Source organism: Aquarana catesbeiana, linkage group LG03, assembly GCF_042186555.1.
Source record: "Aquarana catesbeiana isolate 2022-GZ linkage group LG03, ASM4218655v1, whole genome shotgun sequence".
In the NCBI taxonomy this organism is placed as follows: domain Eukaryota; kingdom Metazoa; phylum Chordata; class Amphibia; order Anura; family Ranidae; genus Aquarana; species Aquarana catesbeiana.
The window spans coordinates 739,123,939-739,140,222 of record NC_133326.1 but is presented as its reverse complement, the minus strand read 5'-3'; the positions used below and the strand labels follow the sequence as shown (position 1 = coordinate 739,140,222).

Below are 16,284 nucleotides of genomic sequence, written 5' to 3'. Positions count from 1 at the left end.
GACTTTGGCTGGGTTCACACTGGAGGTCACAGCGGCTCACAGTAGGGGGTCCGGTGCATCTCCATTCACCATTTCAGGGCCGATTTCTCCCTGAATTTTGGGCTGAATTTGGACCTGAAACAGACCAGAAGACGCACAGGACTCCGTATTCTCTTCATTCAGTGACCAATCATAGACAGATGGTCCTCAATTAGAATCTGGAAGGACAGAGCTAGTCTCTAGACCAGAAGTGACCCCTAAATGCCAATAAAATCCCCCCATCCTTGTAGATATAAAATTGTCACCTCACTGAGCCTCAAAGAGAGGTCCTAGTCATTTCATCTACAAGCCCAGCAGGGGACGAGGCCGATACAGTGAGAAGACCCCGAACTGTCTGCCAGACATTTATTTATATCAGAGATCAGAGGAATCTATTTTATCTCTCATACAAAATAAAATATTAGTTGTAGAGAGATGGAAATAATTCCTCCTGATTGTAGACATGTTGGGGTACATGTACACATAACATTGTATGTGTAGTGAGGATAGAATCCAGGAGAAACCCCCAGAATGGTTCTATGGAGTCTGATCACACCAGACAAGCACTGATTGGTCTTGTTGGGATCAGACTGACATGCTGGTGTTGGAAATCCAATCCTCATCCATCAGAACCATTCATGGCCCATTTATCTCTGGTTCCTTCAGAACACAGGACCGGCTTGTGGGCTGGGCAGGGAACACCCCCCAGGGTTGATTGGCTGATGGCTAAACTTCACCCACATCCATAAATTGAGGATCCTGAGATATGGACGGGGTGATTTCCAGTGTGCCGGTCTACCCGGTGAATAGCGGATGTTCCTGACATGTTGCTGTCACAGGATAATCCTCAGAAAAAGTTTATTTCTGTTTTATTCTCACAGCCAGACTGTGTCTGTCCTTTTGTCTTTGTTGTATTTTCTGTCATTCTTTATCTTTGTACATATTTTATACACTAATTAACAAACTAGTGTAGCTCTGCTCTATATTACACAGACAAACAACCTACCTGCAGACAGAGGTAAGTGTTACCACAACTGCAGTGTTACTATATGGCTGTGTAACTATGTAACAAACCACCGAACCACCTGATCCTGATACTTCCAAATATTAATTACACAACAACAATTATAATACAAAGCAAATACTACATACAATATATGTCTGCTACTACCACAACCTCAGTGCTGGAACAATGTGTTGTAGAATAATGAATTGGTATTAATATACTTTATGCAGAAAACTAAGAACTTTATACAGTAATTGTAGAAATGGAGTCAGTGAGGATTTCCTCTCAGTAGTGCCACATCCAAAAACTTGTTAGAAACAAAATAAATACCCCTAAGGTGGACTTTTAAGGCACTTGTATATATAAAGTGGAGCTCCGGGAGAAATGTTACTTTGTAGATAAACCTCCCCCTATAATCCTCATGATGAATGTATTCTAGTAAAGGTACGCTGTAATCCAAGGTCCGCTTTGTATTTTTGCAGCATTGTTTTCTTACTTTTGTAAGTCCCAGCAGGCCACCCCCATCTCATGTGTGGGCATCTGAAGCCAGACTGTATCTCTTCCTGTATTCCATGGTTACCCAGCATGCACCTCCAGATCTCGCACATGCTCAGAGCAGCACGAGCCGTGTAATAGGTTGTAGGTCGGGTTTCCATAGCAACAGCAGTGTCAGAGGAACTCTTCGCCCCTTAACTATGGAAACCTCCCCTCCCCCTCCAGGAAGTAGGAAGTTTATCTACATTTACAAAGATTATAAATCTAGAAATACAAAAATCTCCTGCAAAAGGTAATTACTTTATAAAAGATGATAATTGTAAATGTTATCCCTTGTTTTTTTTGTGCAGATATATATATATCTATATATATATATATATTGTTATTATTATTATTATTATACGAGATTAGATTTATATAGCGCCAACAGTTTACGCAGCGCTTTACAATGTATAAGGGGGACAACACAATTACAGTACAGTTCAATACAAAAGGTACAGGAGGGCCCGGCTCGTAGAGCTTACATTCTAAAGGGAGGGGGAGGTGGTACAAAAGGTAATAGCTGCGGGGGAATGATTTGATGGGGGTGGCTCAGGGACAGTTATGTGGGTGTGGGATAGGCTTCCCTGAATAAATGAGTTCTCAGGGATCTCCTAAAGGTGGACAGGGTAGGGGCTGATCGGACATACTGGGGGAGGGAATTCCAGAGGATGGGAGAGGCTCTGGAGAAGTCCTGAATGCGAGCATGGGAGGAGGTAACAAGGGAGCTAGAGAGCAGGAGGTCCTGGGAGGAGCGGAGGGGGCGATTTGGGCGATATCTGCAGATGAGGTTGGTGATGTAGATGGGGGCGATGTTGTGAATGGCCTTGTATGTTATGGTTAGCATTTTGAATTTTACAATGTGGGGTAGGGGAAGCCAGTGAAGGGATTGGCAGAGAGGAGCAGCAGTCATGGATCGATTAGTGAGGTGTATTAGTCTAGCAGCAGCATTCATAATAGACTGAAGGGGGGATAGCCTGCTTAAGGGTAGGCCATTAAGGAGAGAGTTGCAATAGTCGAGGCGGGAAATAATCAAGGAGTGAATAAGTTGCTTTGTGGTGTCATTAGTCAGGAAGGGTCGAATTCTGGAGATGTTACGGAGGTTAAGGCGGCAGGATTTAGCCAGTGATTGGATGTGGGGGCTGAAGGAGAGGTCAGAGTCAAGGATTACACCCAGGACCCTGGCATGTGTGGAGGGACCAATGGTTGTGTTGTTGATATTAATGGTGAAGTCACAGGAGGGGGACCGTGAAGGAGGAAATATAACAAGCTCAGTTTTAGAAAGATTAAGTTTGAGGAAGTGGTGTGACATCCATACCGATATGTCATTCAGAAAGTTTGAGATCCGTGAGGAGATAGAGGGGGTGAGTTGATGAGTGGAGAGATAGATCTGGGTGTCGTTGGCATAGAGGTGGTATTGGAAGCCATTGAAGGTTATCAACTGGCCCAGGGAAGAGGTATAGAGTGAGAAAAGAAAATATTGTTATGGAATTATTTCTCTAAAACAAAAGTTAATAGTGAAGCTGCAGGAAGAGATTCACAGGACTCAATCACTGTGTGTAAAATGTCCGTTCCGAGCAAAAATGTATTATTACATGTTATTTTATACATAGATAAGAAAGGGGAGGTGTGAGATGTTATTAAATACTAAGAAATAGAAATATATTATTAAAAGCTGGAGAATAGAACAATTGTAAAAGTAAAACCTTGAGGGGGGAGGGGGGAGTAGAGACAAAACAAAGAACAAAATGGAGTCTCTTGTGCTTCAATCACCAATACAGAGAATGTCCATATTATATATATATATAACATCTGTACAGAAATTATTTATCATTTACAATGAGCATTGTTTAAAAAGTAATTACCTTTTGCAGAAACTGCCCCACCAAATTGCCCCATCAAAACTGCCTCATCATATTACCACTATCAAAACTGCCCAATCCTATTGCCCCATCAAATTTGCCCTATTATACTGCCACCATCAAATTGCCTCATTATACTGCTGCCATCAAAATTGCCCCACCATAACTGCCCTATCATACTGCCACCATCAAAATTGCCACATTAAAACTGCCCCATCCTATTGCCCCCATCAAAATTGCCCCATCATACTGCCACCATCATATTTCCCCCATCAAAATTGCCCCATCCTATTGCCCCATCAAAACTGCCCCATCCTATTGCCCCATCAAAATTGCCCTGATCCTATTGCCCCATCAAAACTGCTGCATCCTATTGCCCTCATCAAACTGCCCCATCAAAACTGTCCCATAAAATTGCCCCATCAAAATTGCCCCCATCAAAACTGCCCCATCAAAACTACCCCATCAAAACTTCCCCATCATACTGCCACCATCAAAATGGCCCTATCAAAACTGCCCATAAAATTGCCCCATCAAAACTGCCCCATCCTATTGCCCTCATCAAACTGCCCCATCAAAACTGTCCCATAAAATTGCCCCATCAAAACTGCCCCATCAAAATTGCCCCCATAAAAATTGCCCCTATCAAAACTGCCCCAGCCTATTGCCCCCATTAAAATTGCCCCATAATACTGCCTCCATCAAATTGCCCCATCAAAACTGCCCCCTCATACTGCCCCCATCAAATTGCCCCTATCACAATTGCCCCATCATACTGCCCCCATCAAAATTGCCCTATCATATTGCCTCCATCAAATTACCCCATCAAACCTGCCCCCTTATACTGCCCCCTCATACTGCCCCTATCACAATTGCCCCATTCTATTGCCCCATCATACTGCCCCCATCAAAATTGCCCTATCATATTGCCCCCATCAAAATTGCCCCATCATACTGATACCATCAAAATTGCCCCCATAAAAATTGCCCATCATATTGCACCTATCAAAACTGCCCAATCCTATAGCCCAATTCTACTGCCACCCTCAAAAGTGCCCTATCCTATTGCCCCATCAAAACTGCCCCAATCAAAACTGCCCTCATCCATCCTATTGCCCCATCAAAACTTCCCCATCAAAATTGCCCCATTATACTCCCACCATAAAAATGGTCCCATCTAAATTGCCCCATCCTATTGCCCCCATCAAAATTACCCCATCATACTACCCCTATCAAATTGCCCCATCAAAACTGCCCCCATCAAAACAGCCCCATCAAAATTGCCCCCATCCTATTGCCCCAAAATTGCCCCATCATATTGCCCCAATAAAAATGCCCCATCCTATTGCCCTCATCAAACTTACCCCCATCAAAATTGCTCCATTAACTGCCACCATGAAAACTGTCCCATCAAATTGCCCCATCAAAATTGCCTCCATCAAAACTGCCCCATGAAAGCCGCACCCATCTTATTGCCCCAAAATTACCCCATCCTATTTCCTCATCAAAATTGCCCCATCAAAATTGCCCTATCCTATTCCTGTATTATAAATGATTAGTAATGGTGTGTCCCCTCCCCCCGGGCTCTGTATGTAATGAGAGATGAGATGTTCCAGCCCCTCCCCCACCGCCCATCACTGTGTATAAGAAGGTTTGGTCACCATGGCAACAAAAGCCTGGTTACCCTTTTTATAAATGGCCGCCGCCTCGCATGACGTCATGCTGATCGATGACACAATTCTCCCAGGTTGCGTTGCAGAGCAGAAATGACGAGCTCCACCCCCGGGGAGGGGGAAGGGAAGATTTCAATCTTAGATATAAAATATATATAAATGCCATTGGATGTGTCTACTTCTGCCCCTCCCTGGAAGCAGATTTCATTCTCTAAGACCCCGCCCACTGATTATTCATTGGATGTGTCTACTTCTGCCCCTCCCTAGAAGAACATTTCACCTCTTTCCTGCTTCTCCCTGCAGGATTGATGACTGTAAAGGGACATTATGGTGCTGTGATGATCTTTGCTCTGTTATCTCCACAAACCGAACTCTGACCTATCTGCGGATAACATTGTATGATGAGGAGATGTCGGAGTCAGAAGTGTATCATTGTTGGGAGGTCCTCCGGAATGCCGGCTTCTCTGTGAATAGAGGGTAAGATCTGTTATATTGGAGGTAACACACATACTAAGTCTAATGCCCGTACACACGGTCGGATTTTCCGATGGAAAATGTCCGATCGGAGCGTGTTGTCGGACATTCCGACCGTGTGTGGGCTCCATCGGACATTTTCCATTGGATTTTCTGACACACAAAGTTTGAGAGCAGGCTATAAAATTTTACGACAACAAAATCCAATCGCGTCAATTCCGACCGTGTGTGGCCTGTTCCGACGCACAAAGTGCCACGCATGCTCAGAAGAAATTCCAACACGGAACAGCTCGGTCTGGTAAAATTAGCGTTCACAATGGATACAGCACTTTCGTCACGCTGCAATGTTAAAAATGGTTTAATACAGCGCACTCTCTTCTTCTTTATAATGTGAGAAGAATTAAGTAGTTTTGCTGCTCATATTCACACACACTTCTCACAAACTTCTTTCTTTATTATTTATCGTGATTCCCTCAATATATTTTGATTTGTCACATCTGACAACATTATTTTGGTGTTTTTTTGTTTTTTTTTGTTTTTGAGGCCGATTTTTTTTTTTTTTTTTGGTTTGTATTTTTTTCAAGGCTTATTTTTTTGGGGGGGATTTTTATTTGTACCCCAGAAAATGGAGAAACAGCAGAAATTGGTGAAGCCTTGGACCCCCAGGGCACACATCAATTATTTTCAAGCAAAATTGGTGGCCTGAGGAGTCCTTATCTAAGGGAGTGCAGTCTGGTCCAGAAGTCCCAGAGATCCGGAAAGCAGCAGATGACATCTGTGTCCGCAGGCTGTGGTCATACGAGAGACTGCAGCTTTTGTCAGACCAGACTGAACCCAGGGCCATCACTCTCTGGTCTTCCTTCCACGCTGCCTTCCACGCGGTGGCTCTGGTGGTGGAGTTGTGGCAGCAGGAGGAGGAAGAGGAGGATGGTCCAACTCAATCACGTCGGTGTTGGGTGTTAGTTCCCCACTCACCCCCTTAGTTAGGACTTTATAAATGAGTTGCTCACACAGGAGGCGTTGACCCTCCTGCATGCCCTGCAGTTTGGTGGCAGCCATGCAGGCAAAGGCCTCTTCAGGAGTGGGTAAGGCTCGGAGGAACGTCAAAGCCTCATGAATTAGCCTGAGTGCAGAATCCTGCATGGGAGTCGGAGTCGTCTTCCTCACTCTTTTATATGGAAGGCGGAGGGGAGGAACCTGCGATTCAGTCAGACTGTGACTGGTCCCAGGCTTCTCTTGGCTGACACTTAGCCCCGCCTCCTCCTGGCTGCCACTAATCCCAGCCTCCTCCTGATTGCCACATTCCACAACCTTCTCCTGGCTGAGGTCTTCCTGTGTATGAAAAAGGGACATAGTTTTAGTTTTTTATTCATCAATCACACACAATTTTCACCTCATGACTGTTGCAAATTGAATATTAACAAATATAACAGACTATCCTTCTGAGCCCAGCATTTTTCATTCTTGTCCCAATTTTTGGTGCCCACTACTGTCTATTGATATGTAAAACACTTTTTTCAATCAGCAATTAGTGATCAATAATAACATCTAGTAAACATCATTTAGTTATTGACCAGAAATCTGTAGAAGAATGCTATACCTGGCTCCAGCTGGGCTCATCCACTTCTTCCTGGCTGGAAGTCCCAGGTTGGACATCGGAAGCCTCAGCTGGGGTGGAAGGAGGAGTGGAAGGAAGCGTGGAAGGAAGAGTGGAGAGGGATTCCCTGACTTCAGTGTGGTCTGACAGAAATCGCAGTCTCTCATAGTACCACAGCCTGGGGACATAAACGTCATCTGCTGCAGCTCCGAACCTCTGGGAATCCGTGACCTTCTTGCGCTCCCTAAGATAAGTGCTCCTCAGGCCACCAATTTTGGTTTTTAAATAGGGGATGGTTGCTGTGGGGACCACCGGCTTCACCAACTCCAGCAGTTTCTCCAGCGCTGCCTGCCTCTTTTGTTTATTATTGTAATGGGGGTGTCTCACCTGCCACAGACACGGCAGCTCCCTGTATTTGTCTATGAACAGGGGAAGGAAATTGTGGTCGTTGAACCCATCCATTTTCTCTGCAAGACACAACACAAGACAAACCCTAAGGTCAGGCCAAACTCCCCTAATCTGGTTACAATATAGGCTTCCATTTCGAAGCAGTATAGGCCCAAGTTTAGATCTTACCTTTGTTATCACGATCAGCACTTTCAATACTCCTTCCTCCGCTCACAGATCGTACGTAATACGCACGCGTGTTACGCTTTATACACACTGCGCATGCGTGTAACTCCGCCCACCCCTGACGTTCTTTCTAGTCTATTCCCCGCCCCTTTTCGTTCTGCGCAGTGGGGGAAGAGCACATAGCGGATACATAGCAGGTGCGTGCTAATTATAGCAACGAGGAGGAGGGGGTGGAAAGCCCGGAGCCTGAAACGTCACGATCCAGAAGGAGATGATTTAAGGCCTCAAATATGTCCTTTGGGGAGATGTTGGAGATGGTGGACATCCTGAAGAAGGCCGACTATGACGGGAAGTATGGACCTTACCCCAACCCCAATGTCAGAAAGGCCAAGATAATTGCGAAAGTGGTCAAGAGTCTGCACCGGAAATTCGGGGTATGACGATCGAAAAATCAGCTCAGGAAACGGTGGTCGGACCTGAAATTACAAGAACATGAGCAGTACAGAAAGATCCGGAGAGTGCAGCAAAAAAGTAAGTAGTTGTCCTGTGTTCCTATTCTTTATGTTTCTTACGTTCGTGCTGCTCCATGTGCTTTTCTTACAAGTGTACATTTTTAAATGGCAACTTTCATGTTCATGGGTACATTATTCGTTTGTATCAAACATTTTTCTTTCGGCCTATAAAACACCATTGTTTAGGCCATATGCATTTGGCCACAATTTTTACGCCCTACTTGTCTGAAACTATTTTGGTTGTGTAGATGGCTTTGTTACTAGAATGAAATGCAAACTAGTTTCTGTGTAAGGAGAGGACACTGAGCAGCTGTTTTCACATTTGGACACTGGAGCACTAGTGTGGGACACAAGAACACCATTTTTATTAGGGGGCCACACAGGTGCTCCAGTGTATACTATAGGGGGGGCTACATCTGTGAAACTTGTACCAAACAGGTAAAGTATTGAAGCTTGACAAAGGACACTGAAAATGCTAAATTTCGGAACTCTGCCAAAATAGACAATTGTACCCCACTTCCAAGAAAAGTTTTCTATTTATAGTTCTGCCATCAAATCTTTGTGTGCTAAGTATAGCATTTTTGTTTGACATGGGGGAGAAAAGACTCAGAGGACACCCCTCACCTGAGCAGACCACAGACCCCCCACCTCTGGAAGAAGGGGAAATCCCACCAACCCAAGAAGAGCAGGAGGAAGAAGACGTGGTGGAACTAGTCACCACAACAGGTGAGTGTCTGCGACCACAGGCTCAGGTAAGAGATGGATGCCGGCATATTTTTGATACTTTTTTTTTGGGTTTCTCTCTTTTTAGGTGATTGTGATGTTGTGGATCCAGATCCTTTCAAATCAGAAAGTGCCCAGATCCTGATCGGGGAGATCATGGGGTGTAATTTACAATTGGAAAACCTCAAGAAAAGCATCAATGATGTTATTAAAAAAAATATAAACATCATTGATCTTTTGGGGCGAGTTTAAAGCCCCTACAAATCCCTTTGTTTTTTGGTGTGCTACAATGTGAAAAATGTTTTAGCGATTTTTAGAAAAGCCTAATTTGGAGGATGCACACAGTGTGCCAACATGTGCTATCTGCCATCACGGGAGATCAATGGACGCATTTTGGGGGTGCAACCCCTTCCTCAATAATAAAGAAGCTGAGAGGAAGGGGTTTCTCCCCAAAAACACGTCCCTTGATCCCCGTGATGGCAGCTAGCACATGTTGACATTGGGAAATTTGTGTGCATCTTCCAAATTTGGCTTTTCCTGGGGTGACTTCACCCTATCTGAACGCAATATCAAACACAGTTCCTAAATACTCATGTCTGATATTGCCTTCAAGTTCTACCAAATGTGAACTTTGTAAGTTCAAGATTTGTGTCTTTCTTGTTGGTTTTACACATGCCTGTTTTATCTTAAATGGACATTTCTATTTTTTTTCTATTTATGCTACCCCAAAAATTGTTATACAACAAACATGTTGGTTTGTTTGAAAAACCTTTTCTAAATGCACATGTGATTGTGCAGGTATTAAAAAGATTGTTAAGCAAGAATGTGTGGATTATTGTGTCAACGCTAAAACACTTTGGTGGTGATGTAATTGGTGTTTTCTGTGAAAATGGGGGTTATTTCCTGAGGGCAAATCCTCTTTGCACTACAAGTGCAGTTTCAGTGCAGTTTCAAGTGCACTTGTAGTGCAAAGTGTCTTTGCCTTTAATAAATAACACCCAACAGTGCTTTGTATAAGGTTACACAGTCACGCCATTTTCTGGACTCAACACACTTCTGTCAGGGTCAGCTAAAACAAACACAAGCAGTAAATGTCCACAAAGATTTTCTTTTTTTTTGCTTTTTTATTTGATAAAGGCTTCACAAATTTGCCGGCATATTGATGGCCCCCCTACCCGCAAAGAACTCCAGGTATCATAACTGGACATCACGGGCACTCAGGGAGGGCAAGCCAGGACGGCCACTTTCAAGCGCCGTCAGTGTTGTTTCATGTATCATTCCGGCCTCAGGCCCAACTGAGCCAGCATAGTTGGCCAAATGTTTGCGTAAAAAGTTATGGAGAATACAGTACGCCAGGATTATATAATTAATTTTATACTCCTCCATATGGATGGGTGTCAGAAATAGGCGGAACCGGCTGGCCAGGATTCCAAATGTGTTCTCCACCACTCTTCTGGCTCTGGCCAGCTGGTAATTAAAAACCCTCTGTTCCGGGGTGAGGGTCCTCATAGGGAATGGCCGCATAAGATGGTCCCCCAGCACAAACGCTTCATCTGCAATGAAGACGAATGGGAGTCCTTCCACATTGTCCTCTGGAGGTGGCAAGTCCAAGCTTCCATTCTGGAGACGCCTGTAAAACACCGTCTGGGCGATGACTCCACTATCGGACATCCGGCCATTCTTCCCCACGTCCACATATAAGAAGTCATAATTAGCTGACACCACCACCAACATCACAATACTATTGAACCCCTTATAGTTGTAATAGTATGACCCCGAGTTGGGTGGTGGGACGATGTGGACGTGTTTCCCATCAATTGCCCAGTTAGGAAAGTCCCACCACGGGGCAAAGTGGGAGGCCACAGTCTGCCATTCCTGTGGCATGGAAGGAAACTGTTGAGGAAAAAAAATTAAATTACTATTTTTGCACATAAACATGGCAAGCAGATTAGACACAAACATTCTTGGCCAACCTCCAGATAGCATTTATTAAGGGGAATTTAACAACACCAAAGTATAAGGTACACCTATCATATTCCCCCTCCCCCTCTCATGGGTCATTTCTAACATTATGGGGGGGGAATCTTGGACAGGTAACCCTCTCCACTTCATTGAGAGATGAATGCCTAAATACAGGGTATTACTTGGAACAGCCCCTCCTTAGTTACACTATTGGCAGCCCACTGGACAGGTAAGAAGTGTCATAATACAAAGATATAAATACACACTGTACACATTTGAGGACATTTGGACATTCTGCTATTACCTGTCAAGATAATAATAGGATACAAAACTTTAAACAGTACCATTTGAAAGTATACAGGCAGGCCCTTGCACTACATGCTTTGGGTAATTTATCCATAAATCTGAGCACAAAAGAGATGGGTATAGTGTGTATGGGTTTGGCAAAGTCAGCAGATAGATGATTGAGGATAGATAGAGAATTTGGATCAACTGACTTAGAAGTTGGGGGGAGGGGGGGTTAATAAAAATGATTTAGGGACACCACAAAAAAAGCCTCTGGCACTCTGCCTGAATTTAAAGCACAAATCACATTTTTACACATTTTAGGGGATGTTTGGGGTAAAGCACTACTATGGAGCTGATAAAATACATTGTTAAGTGACTACATGAGGTGAATATAGGGCCAGGAGAACATGCTGGGGAGGTTATTGAAGGCCAATCTGTATGAAGGACTAAAAAATTAATTACAGAAAAATCCAGCATGCATAAGAACAAAGGGGACATTCACAGCATATTACAATCATGGTAATTAGGGAATGAGGAAAGAAATACAAGATTTTAGCAAACATTAAATACAATAAAATGTGATATAAAAGGATAAAAATCTTACCTTCATATACTCCTTCTGCAGGACCTGGATGATGGCAGAACAGGTCTCTGGGATAATGATGGGGGGAGATGCCTGTCGAGAATTTGAGGTCCTGCAGGCTTCTCCCTGTCGCCAAATACCGCAGGGTAGCGACCAACCTCTGCACCGGAGTGATGGCTTGCCTGATGCAGTTATCCTGCCTGCTAATATAGGGGGTCAGCAAAGCCAACAAACAGTGAAACACGGGGTCCGTCATCCTGAGAAAGTTCCTGAAATCATCAGGATTATTCTCACGGATCTCACGGAGCAAAGAAATATGAGAGAACTGGTCACGCTGGAGCAACCAATTCTTGGTCCATGAACTCCTCCCCACCCTGTTCATGGACTGGACTTGTGTCAAGGTCAGGACCCCAACACCAAGCCCCCGCACAGCACGAACTCTACGAGGAGTACGTATACGCAACATGGCTAGAAAACGGTCAGCTGCTCAGAACAAAGTAACAGAACGCACTGAAGAACAGCAAGGCCTGTGAAGAGCGACCTGAAAAACAGTAACGAATGAACAAGAAAACAATGACTACTTAAAGTCATGCGGAACTTGCTTGCACGCACTGAAGAGCAGATACAAACCCACAAGCACAAACTGAACGGCAGAAAACGATCTGAAAACCACGAGTCTGAAAAAGCGTGAATCATCTCTCACATAACTTTTACTAACACGAGATTAGCAAAAGGAGCCCAAAGGGTGCCGCGCTTGGTTCTGAACTGGCCTTTTCTAGTCTCGTCGTACGTGGTGTACGTCACCACGTGGTTGGCGATTGGAAATTCCGACAACTTTGTGCGACCGTTTGTACGCAAAACAAGTTTGAGCCAACATCTGTTGGAAAAAATCCTAGGATTTTGTTGTCGGAATGTCCGAACAAAGTCCGACCGTGTGTACGGGGCATTAGAATGTGAATAGTAAAATGTAGACAACATTGGATGGTGATGAGATGATGGAGGTGGGACGTTGTTGGGAGGTCTTCTGACACCCGGGCTGCACTGTAATGAAAATGGAAGGATGGGTGACAAACATTCTATACAATTTCTGTAGAACCCATTGGAGGTCTCTGTAGTTCTACAGATAATGAGAGAGATGATTGAGATTTCCTGTGCCAGTCACAGATTTCCCAGATGATGGAGAATTTATTCCTCATCCCAAGTTTTATCATTACAGATGGGGGATGGGGAAAATCAGATCCACCAATAATAATCTTAGTCAGGTCCTACAATCTTCTACAAAAAAATAACCCCCCATCCCCCAAGGTCCATCCAATGTGTCAGTATAACTGAGCCAATCAGATGTGTGACAGCCCAGCACACCAGTCATACAGTCTGCTATCCCAATGGTTGGATGGACATGAGTGTGTGGCCCCTGCCATGGTGAGGGCCCCTCACTTTTCCATCATTTCTTATAGAGCACAGTATGAGCCCCTCCCCCCTCCATCATCACAGCAACATTTCCTCCTCTAACACTCTCATTTTATTATTCTATGAAGGGTTCCTGGAGGAGGCTGGAAAGTATCTATAGACAGAAGAAGATAAGAAGATGGTGTGTGGGAGCCCCTCCCCCTCTCAGGTAATACACGGATCCTGATATGAAGAGAATGTCCGGAATGGAATGATATCAGAGTAAAGTCATATGAACTCTCAGCTTTTATTTTCTCTTTCTGATCCTTAAATATAGAATTCCAGTAATAGTAATCTTTGTGTTCTTTTCCTCTTCTAAATGGCATCATTTCTGCTCAGTATTGCCCACTTCCTGTGTTGTTGTGTGATCGGTGCCCCTTCACAGCACTGATCTGATAGGGGCACCCGCGCATGCGCGCTCCCATCTATTGTACTACAAGCCTGCGGTGACACACTGGCTGCACCGCACATCAGATCACCGCTACAGCTCCGCCTCCATTGTCATCTGATTGGAGCCCTGCCTCCTCTCTGAGTGACAGCGGCCCCCGCACTTTCAGAGCTGCATGTGGATTGGCTCCTGGATGATGTTCTGTGACAACGGCACAAGGACCAAACATTACAACAAACTTTATTCATACAAAACACTGTCCTGTTGTGTAAAAGTTTACTCACAATACATTTTACTGACTCAATTTTCATTGGAAAAAATGGTTTATTTTAACCATCACCACCAATCATTGTGTGTCACCCCCCAGGAAGATTCTGTGTCACTCCCCAGGAAGATTCTGTGTCACCCCCAGGAAGATTCTGTGTCACCCCCCCAGGAAGATTCTGTGTCACCCTCCAGGAAGATTCTGTGTCACCCTCAAGGAAGATTCTGTGTCACCCCCCAGGAAGATTCTGTTTCACCCCCAGGAAGATTCTGTGTCACCCATCCCACTGCAGAGCATTACATGTCACCCATCCCACTGCAGAGCATTACGTGTCACCCATCCCACTGCAGAGCATTACGTGTCTCCCATCCTACTGCAGAGCATTACATGTCACCCATCCCACTGCAGATAATTACATGTCACCCATCCCACTGCAGAGCATTACGTGTCCCACCATCCCACTGCAAAGCATTACGTGTCACCCATCCCACTGCAGAGCATTACGTGTCACCCATCCCACTGAAGAGCATTACATGTCACACATCCCACTGCACAGCATTACATGTCACACATCCCACTGCAGAGCATTACATATCACCCATCCCATTGCAGAGCATTACGTGTCACCCATCCCACTGCAGAGCATTACGTGTCACCCATCCCACTACAGAGCATTACATGTCACCCATCCCACTACAGAGCATTACGTGTCACCCATCCCACTGCAGAGTATTACGTGTCACCCAACCCACTGCAAAGCATTATGTGTCACCCATCCCACTGCAGAGCATTATGTGTCACCCATCCCACTGCAGAGCATTACATGTCACCCATCCCACTGCAGAACATTACATGTCACACATCCCACTGCAGAACATTACATGTCACACATCCCACTGCAGAGCATTATGTGTCACCCATACCAATGCAAAGCATTACGTGTCACCCATCCCACAGCAGAGCATTACGTGTCACCCATCCCATTGCAGAGCATTACATGTCACCCATCCCACTGCAGAGCATTACGTGTCCCCCATCCCACTGCAAAGCATAACGTGTCCCCCATCCCACTGCAGAGCATTAAGTGTCACCCATCCCATTTCAGATCATTACGTGTCACCCATCCCACTGCAGAGCATTACGTGTCACCCATCCCACTGAAGCGCATTACATGTCACACATCCCACTGCACAGCATTACATGTCACACATCCCACTGCAGAGCATTACATATCACCCATCCCATTGCAGAGCATTACGTGTCACCCATCCCACTGCAGAGCATTACGTGTCACCCATCCCACTGAAGAGCATTACATGTCACACATCCCACTGCACAGCATTACATGTCACACATCCCACTGCAGAGCATTACATATCACCCATCCCATTGCAGAGCATTACGTGTCACCCATCCCACTGCAGAGCATTACGTGTCACCCATCCCACTACAGAGCATTACATGTCACCCATCCCACTACAGAGCATTACGTGTCACCCATCCCACTGCAGAATATTACGTGTCACCCAACCCACTGCAAAGCATTATGTGTCACCCATCCCACTGCAGAGCATTATGTGTCACCCATCCCACTGCAGAGCATTACATGTCACCCATCCCACTGCAGAGCATTACGTGTCACCCATCCCACTGCAGAACATTACATGTCACACATCCCACTGCAGAGCATTATGTGTCACCCATACCAATGCAAAGCATTACGTGTCACCCATCCCACAGCAGAGCATTACATATCAACCATCCCACTGCAGAGCATTACATATCACATCCCACTGCAGAGCATTACGTGTCACCCATCCCACTGCAGAGTATTAAGTGTCACCCAACCCACTGCAGAGTATTACATGTCACCCATCCCATTGCAGATCATTACGTGTCACCCATCCCACTGCAGAGCATTATGTGTCACCCATCCCACTGAAGCGCATTACATGTCACACATCCCACTGCACAGCATTACATGTCACACATCCCACTGCAGAGCATTACATATCACCCATCCCATTGCAGAGCATTACGTGTCACCCATCCCACTGCAGAGCATTACGTGTCACCCATCCCACTGCAGGGCATTACATGTCACCCATCCCATTGCAGAGCATTACGTGTCACCCATCCCACTGCAGAGTATTACGTGTCACCCAACCCACTGCAAAGCATTATGTGTCACCCATCCCACTGCAGAGCATTATGTGTCACCCACCCCACTGCAGAGCATTACATGTCACCCATCCCACTGCAGATAATTACATGTCACCCATCCCACAGCAGAGCATTACGTGTCACCCATCCCATTGCAGAGCATTACGTGTCACCCAACCCATTTCAGAGCATTACATGTCACCCAACCCACTGC

General features: G+C 45.2%; 1 protein-coding gene across 2 annotated transcripts in view; it reads left to right on the top strand.

The window, feature by feature from the left end:
• The window catches only part of LOC141133867 (NACHT, LRR and PYD domains-containing protein 3-like), a 314,489-nt gene that overhangs the window by 290,096 nt on the left and 8,109 nt on the right, over positions 1-16,284 (top strand). Inside the window, exons 8-9 of one of the 2 annotated variants that reach the window (XM_073623452.1) lie at positions 5,397-5,570; positions 13,344-13,423. In XM_073623452.1, the coding sequence (XP_073479553.1) occupies positions 5,397-5,570; positions 13,344-13,389 (220 nt within the window). In that variant the 3' untranslated portion in view covers positions 13,390-13,423. Of the gene's footprint in view, positions 1-5,396; positions 5,571-13,343; positions 13,549-16,284 lie in introns of those variants that run through there. The other variant, XM_073623451.1, reaches the window with a different exon arrangement.